This window comes from Vigna radiata, chromosome 6 (genome assembly GCF_000741045.1).
Source record: "Vigna radiata var. radiata cultivar VC1973A chromosome 6, Vradiata_ver6, whole genome shotgun sequence".
NCBI classification, from domain to species: Eukaryota; Viridiplantae; Streptophyta; class Magnoliopsida; order Fabales; family Fabaceae; genus Vigna; species Vigna radiata.
Window position 1 is genome coordinate 34129964 of NC_028356.1, and position 7679 is coordinate 34137642.

The 7679-nt window shown below is 34.5% G+C and overlaps 1 protein-coding gene across 1 annotated transcript; it reads right to left on the reverse strand.

Annotated features, from left to right (window-relative positions):
• Nucleotides 1-1323: 1323 nt before the first annotated feature.
• Nucleotides 1324-6041, reverse strand: LOC106765209 (AP2-like ethylene-responsive transcription factor ANT). Its single transcript, XM_014649746.2, has 9 exons — nt 5144-6041; nt 4267-4924; nt 3876-3958; nt 3706-3714; nt 3509-3597; nt 3356-3429; nt 3219-3269; nt 3049-3125; nt 1324-2613 (listed from the first exon to the last, which is right to left on the reverse strand). The coding sequence occupies exons 1-9, from the start codon at nt 5481-5483 to the stop codon at nt 1946-1948; spliced, it is 2049 nt and encodes a 682-aa protein (XP_014505232.1). The 5' UTR covers nt 5484-6041; the 3' UTR covers nt 1324-1945.
• Nucleotides 6042-7679: the final 1638 nt, after the last annotated feature.

The following is a 7679-nucleotide window of genomic DNA, read 5'->3' on the forward strand; positions in this document are numbered from 1 at the left end:
CATTTCTTAAATTGAGACTGAAGATAATTAAAATTATAGAATAATGAAAATCAAAATCACATTATAATAATTTAATAACGAAAACATTATTAACCCTTTAACCATTTTTTCTTTGATTTGTTGTCCCTGCTTTTCTTTAAGAGAAATATAGTAATAACATATAATACCCAGTGACATACCTTTCACCTTTTTCAAAGATACCCTTTCTTGTTGTTGACAAAATTTCAAAATACAAAAAGTAATGATCTCACAACTTACTTAATGCATTTATTTGACTTTTATAGTTTTTAATAAATTTTAATTAATGAAATATATATTTTTATTGTTTTGTCTATGTACACGGTTCATACACAGCATCCCAAAATTAACATTCAGTATATTATTTGTTTATGGAATGTGACTTACATTAAATAAAGTTCTAGAATGTAAATACTCTAAACATTTTATATATATCAGAAAGGATAATGATATTTAGACAACATTTTTTTGACAACATTTGAACATTGATTATGTGTCAATATGTTGTCTAAATATCATTATCCTATCAGAAAGTCTAAGGGGAGGAAGGCATTAATTGAACATTGGTATAACAGTATTGTTCAATAAAAGAACAAATTACTGCAGAAAACGTAGCTGGATTCCTCAAGCCATTATTGATCAATCGCTAGAACCTGTCCTTTTCACCTACGGTTGAATAGCTCTAACAATGTTTCAAATAATTTGAACTATTTACACGTTATTGTTCCATGCAGAAAAGAAAACAGCTATTCCCGACACAACTTAGGAACCATTTCCAGCTTTGACGGCACTAATTCCTCCTTGTCGTCCCATGTTTACGGTCAAGAATATCAAGACTGCGCAATCAAGCACAAAACACAACTCATTACAACACGAGGGACACACACGTGGGAGTGAAACCAAACACACTCGATGCATATAAAGGAACTCCATTTATATATATGTGTGTGTGTGTGTTAAGGGTCTAATCATGATTCCACACCAAGACATAGAAGAACTTTTACGTCGCACAAATGTCTCTTTGGAATTTGGATTTGTCAAGGAAGGAGTGAAATTACATGAGATTTTAACCACATAATGTGTATGTTAATTATATATATTTCTTTTCATAAAGTAAAATTATGGGTGGCTTGACTAATTATGACAAATGTGGCAGCCAGAAACTTTAGTGCAAGAATATCTACGACAAGGCTTTTCTTTTTGAATGAGTATTGTGTCTTTGGAGAAAGTTCAAGATAAGAAAGTTAGATGCAATGATGATATTATGCAGATTGAGGAACACAGAGACAAGAAATGGAGAGAATGTGATCAAAGGGGTGGCTCTTTTGCATTATTGACAAACATGGAGTTGGTTTTGTACTTAGCTGGACCTAAGAAAAGGTGAAACTCCAAAAAAAGCAAACTCAATAATTTAAGGGCCACTTTCATATCGTCAAACATCATTTCACTGCATTAATCATTAGTCCTCTTGTTAAATAAACCACTTTCCCTCCTATTTCCACATTTCCTTCTCAAATTCGCAATATAGATCCAAAAGGCTACGGTTGGAAAGCTCTTGTTCCACTAACATACAGAAATATGACAGATAAATGGCCCCCACATGCCCCTAATTAATCCCCAAAATTCCTGCACTAATGTCTTTTTTCATAACAACATAATATTCTGAATCTTTTCATTTTTCCATTTTCTTCTCCCCCACCCCCACTCTACCTTTTTTTTTTTTTTCTTTTCTTTTTCTTTTCTCCCGCTCCATTTCACATGCTAAATTTAACACATGATAAATGACATAGGCTATGGTGTGTTTGGTTTCACATCAGATATTTTTCTTCCCTTTCACAGGCTATCTTCCACATCTCATACACGAGTTCTTACTTCTCCACCAGCTTCCAAACACGTTTATGAAACCAAACCAAACCATGATCCAGTTCTAGGTATCACTCCAAGCAGCAAAAACCGGCAAGTGAGACATGGAGACTGGCCTCATTTGAGTGGGAAACCATGAGCTAACACTTACACCATTGGCAATAGGGCTAGTGACAACCTTTGACCCCACCGGAGGCTTAGGAAAGAGCATGGTGGGACCCGTTTTGTCAGGGCTACCTTCCCTTGAGCTGCTTAAACTGGTGACCAGCGAGGAGGGGTTTGAAAAATGAGTACCTATCTTAGTAGACTCCTCTATCATGGCCTGGCTAGATCCTACTGAGTCAATCCCAATGAGATCTTGTAGGGACACAGAGAAAGCAGAACCTCTATAATTTCCACACTTCATGGTTTTCATGTCACAGTTGTTGTTTGACTGTTGTTGTTGCTGCTGATGATACAAACTCATCTTCCAATCCGATGATCCCTTCTCATTGTTCTCATTGTTGTTCACAGTCTCAGCTTCATGTTGGCTTGACACACCGTTGTACTCTATGGCCTCAGTTCTTGGCTCACTATCCTTGTTTCTTCTAGCCAACTCTCCAGCAAGAAGGGTGTTGCTGGCCATGATCCTTTCAACATCGTATCTTGAGATGTCGAAGTTGGTAACAGCATTCACCCCACGAAATTTGATCGCAGCTACGTCGTATGCTTCAGCTGCTTCTTCTTGAGTACCTAATTTAATTCATTAAAAAAATACACTATCAACATCAAATGCGACTTTTAAAATAGTCTTTTACTATGCATGACCATGAATGTAGCTGAAATATAAAATCCAAAGGGCATTGGTATTCAGAAAAAAAAAATGAACTTTCTGGAGATCATTCTTGTGGAGATATTACTATTTCGTTACCACTTTTTTAATCTTTCAAGGGAGAACAGCTTTAAAAAAAGTGACCCGTTGCTGTTCAAAGTGGCCATATCAACAGCCTTATAGAAAACATTGCCAGGCACCAGCATAATAGCATTAATAACAAAGTCCTAAGAATATATACATATACATTAGTGTTACAGTTTCAGGTTTTGAATGCTAACATAACCACCACTATTGCTGTCAAAGATTTGGCAAGATGGTACGAGGAAATGCAACAACTTTCTGGAAGGACTTACTGAATGTCCCAAGATAAAGGTCCTTATTTCCTGCAACTCTGCCTATCCTTGCTTGCCACCTACCGTGTTGGTGGTGCCTGTGCAACAATGAAAAGTGGATTTAACCTACTTAACCACCATGTTTAATCTCTGTAATACATAAAAAAAGTGGCAGAGAAACAGCATCGAACCTTGTCACTCCTCTGTACATTGATGCACCCCTTGAAAACCCACTACTCTTTCTGCAAAGCAATCACCAACATCATCATTAAACAATAAAAATAATCGATAGCTTTTAGCATAATAATAATGATAATAATGGGTGCACCTTCTCAAGTGGGCCACATACTCCTGCCTGCTCATATTCTTCATTTCTTCAAGTTCAGTTTGGTAATTTTCCAGCTGCCAAATAGAAAAAGAAAATGAGACTCCTGGGAGTACAAGATTTTACGAGCCAGAAATGCTAACTTTTGAAACATACCGGGAAGTTTATGTGAGTTGAAGGTCCCCAATACTTGAGAGCCGCAAGATCATATGCTCTTGCAGCTTTCTCTTCCATATCATAACCACCTTCAGTTCATAAAGAAAATTCAACACTCATCAAATTAGCATTTAGAAAAGAAAATAAAAACAAGAACATTGAAAATGCAGACCCTTGAAAAAGGAGAAGTAGCTTACCCAAATAAACTGTGACATGCAACGTTTTGTTGAGTGGTCAACGGTCATCCACATTGTGAACACACAATAGGTGAAAGAAAGTTAGTGGGCACAGCTCAAAAACAACGAAAATACTTCAAAGTGATAAAAGGCTTTTAGATTATAAGTGACTCTAGTTTTTGGTAACTAACCTTGTCGTCCTTTCCTGGTTTGCCCTTCCTTCTTGCAACTATTATCCCACAAATGTGCTTCATATCTTCCAGTCCATCGATGCCTGATACACAAACATCAATACATCACCACAAAATAATTGGCTTAAAAAGAAGGCAAACAAAACAATAAGTTAATTCAAAAAAGTAGAACCACCATGAACTTGACTAAATAAATAAAGTACAAAATGATTAAAAAGTGGAACTAAAGTGAGAGGATCAGGTAATGACAATTATATGGAAAATCGAAGAACAAAGATTCAGCACAGCAGCAATAGTTTCGTTAGTTTACACGAAAGTTCAGATTTTTGCCATAATGGCAAAAGAAATTATTAGAGAGATAAAGGGACGAGTTGAAGTGAAGTAAACCAACCTTGTTACTCCTCTATACTGAGAAGTTCTCTGGCCGAATGTGTCAATGGATTTCCTATGCACGGGTTGCTTCTGGCCAAGTTTAGCAGAGCCTCTCTTTTTGGCATCTCCAGCTACTGATTCAGTTCTGGAAGATGAGATCTGAGTTGGAACTGTGACACAGCTAGATTGAGAACCAGGACTCATAGACAAACTCAAAGACTGCAACTCTCCACAGCCAACACCAGCATTCCCAGAAGCACCGTGACCCTCCCCCATGCCACTGCTATTATTCACTTGCTGCTGCTCCGGATTCTGTTGAGTGGAAGAATATCCCCTTGTTGGCACCCAGTTTTTGAAGCAAGTAACACCTTCTTCCACCACTTGAGGCATTTGGGAGCTGCAAACTGTCACGTGTGGTTGCTTGGCTTCCTCCTCCACTTGGTAAATCCCAAGCCCAGAGTAATATGGGTGGGTTTGTTGCCTGAAGGGGTCAGAAAGAAGGCCCAGAGAAGAAGGATGGCCTCTGTTGGCTTCAGGTTCCGCATTCTGGCTGCTATAGTAGGCGCTGTCTAGGCTCAGAGCCATTGCTTCTCTTTCATGCCTTCCATAGTCTTGAGCTCCTATACTTGCACCACCAAGGAAGTCCTCCAGTTTTGGGGATGTGGTTGGCACCATCACTTCAACAAGACCCACAAAACCCTCTTAAAATATACACTAATGTCGTAAATTGCAAAGCAATAAAATCAAAAACAAAACTTAGCTACCCTTTTTAACATACTTGTATTGAATCAAAATCAGTGTTTTACTTTGCTTAAATTGTAGCAGGAGAACAAAGAGAAGAGAAACTATGAAGAGAGGAAAGTTTCGAATGCATGGATGAGGGTAAGAAGGACTACCTTGGGTTTGTGATCTGGTGAGAGCTTCCATAATGCAAAGTGACCCGTCTGACTTGAGGGGCATCATGGCCAAGGGAGGGTGAAAGGCACCGTTTTCACCAACGCCATAGCAGATTCCTGAGGGGTTAAGGTGTGAAGGGGAAATATAGAAGCCTGTAGGAACAGTGTTGCAAGGTGCTGCAGCTGCAGAAACCTGAGGGTGATGATAGAAGTGATGATGGTGATGATGGGGAGGGTCAGCAGAAGAAGTAATTTCCATTTTCATGTGGGGTGAGAGAGAGAACCCCAACCAGTTATGATTGTTCCCATCATCAGTGTTACCATCATTCATCGACTTCATCTTAGCTTCTTTTCCTGTCTTGTTTTTTCTTCCTTTCTCGACTCAATTACTTGGAAAAGGTTTGAAAGAACCAAATCATATCAAAATAATAACAAGAACAATAGTAATATATAGTAATAATCTCCTCCAAAATGAAGACTTGGTTTTGTTGCTTAGCAAAAACAAGTTTTTTCTCCTCACACCAACAACAACTACAAGAACCAAACTTTGCAAACTCTCTCTTTCTCTCCTTTCTCGTAACAAAACTGGTCTCTTTAAACTAAGCAGAAGGAATAAGTTACGAAGCAAGTGAAACTGGGAGCACCCACTTCATTCCATAGGGATCTGTGTAGGTATGTGGGCATGTATATACACACACAAGCTCTTTTACCTTCTTTTCTTTTTCCTCTTTTCTTATATATTTTTTGTTGATAATAAAATAAGAAAAGAAAAATCTGCCACCCCCACTTAGCTTTTTCTTAAACCCTATATTAAACCCAGAATGAAATAGCAAAGTGGATAAGAAGAAAGAGCCTAATATGGTAATGGTGTGATGAACTTTTTTTGGACACCTTCTGAAAACTTGAATGCTAGTAGGTGAATCTATTGCACACATAACCAAGATATAGACGGAAGGGAAAATAGAAAAAGATTCAGACCTCAGGTAGACAAATTAATAAAAAATATATATAATTAAATATTCTTACCATTTTATATATGTAACAGGTACAAAAAATAAAAAGTACATTGTTATTATTCCACCAAACCATATCTAATAATTTTTTTAATCAATAATTTATATAAATAGCACACTAAAATTAAGTTATATATTATTTATAAAAAAATTAATTATTTTTATTCAATTATTTAAATAATACATTATTTTACAGTGACAAGGTTGCAAGCAGTACAGTGGAAGGGGCCATAGATTTGACGGGCCGGACTTATCTGCCCATCCAGTCACTTCATACAGTACGCCCATTCTGTGTCACCTGCATACTGCAAAGTCTAAAAGCATCTTCTATTTTTTTTTTCCTTTTATATTTATTTCATATAGCAAATAAAAATATCCGTTCTACTTAATTTATAATTTATGTTCACATAAATTTAAATTATAAAACAATAATATTTCCAGTCATACAGACAATATTTATATGTTTTCATTTTAATTAATAAATAATATTTTAATTTTAAATAAACGTTTACAAGTAATTAGATATTAAAAAAATGTAATGATTTTTTTAAAATAATCAATAGTTTATGAATATAATAATTATGTAATAATAGATAATAAAAAAAGAAGATACAGATGTACTTAATCCATTTTTATGTTAATGAGTAGCAGGTTAATTAAACATTACAAGATAAATAGCAAATTTGTACTTTATTTCGATGTTTTATATAGCATGTTAATTTTTGTTATTTTTGTAATATAGCATTACTGCATTAACTACTAATAATAAATGCAGATGTGATTAAATTAAATAAAGTAGGCTCCTTAAATACACTTATGGAGGTGAAGTTATTGTGATACAGGGTGAATCTTTACAGGTTTATGTACTTTCTATCTATATTGTACGACAATAAATAAATATTTTAAACATGTAAAATATTTTTATTTAATCAGTCCACTAAAAATTTTCTTTTTAAATCTCTTTAAACACGATCATACTGATATTGTTATTACACGAATAATTTATTAAAAATAAAAATAAATGAAAAGAAAAAAAATTTATTAAATTCATGAGAAAATTATTCGTACACAAAGAGAAATAAAACTTATTATAAATAAACTAAATAAAAACATAAATAAATTTATCATTTTTTTACAAAAATCATTTTATAATTCGGACTTCACATTTTTTAAAACTTATTTTCTTTTAGAAATCTTTGTTTTATAAGATTGGATATTAATTTTCTTTGACTTATTGGTACTATATTTGTTTGTAGTTTAAACTGATTCATTGTAGTATTAGAATTTTTTTTTCTTACTAACCTATCAATTTATTTAGAAATTATTTTCAATTCTTAATGTTTTCTTACCTATCCAAGAATTAGAAATTGTTATGTAGTGAATGTAGTTGTTAAAAATCCTACAAATTTTTTCTTTTTTAACTTTCACGTGTTGATTTATTTTTAAATTTTCATAATTTACTTTACTAGAATAATTTCGTTTACAAACTTTGGTTTTATTTGAAAATGTTCTTTGTATTTGTT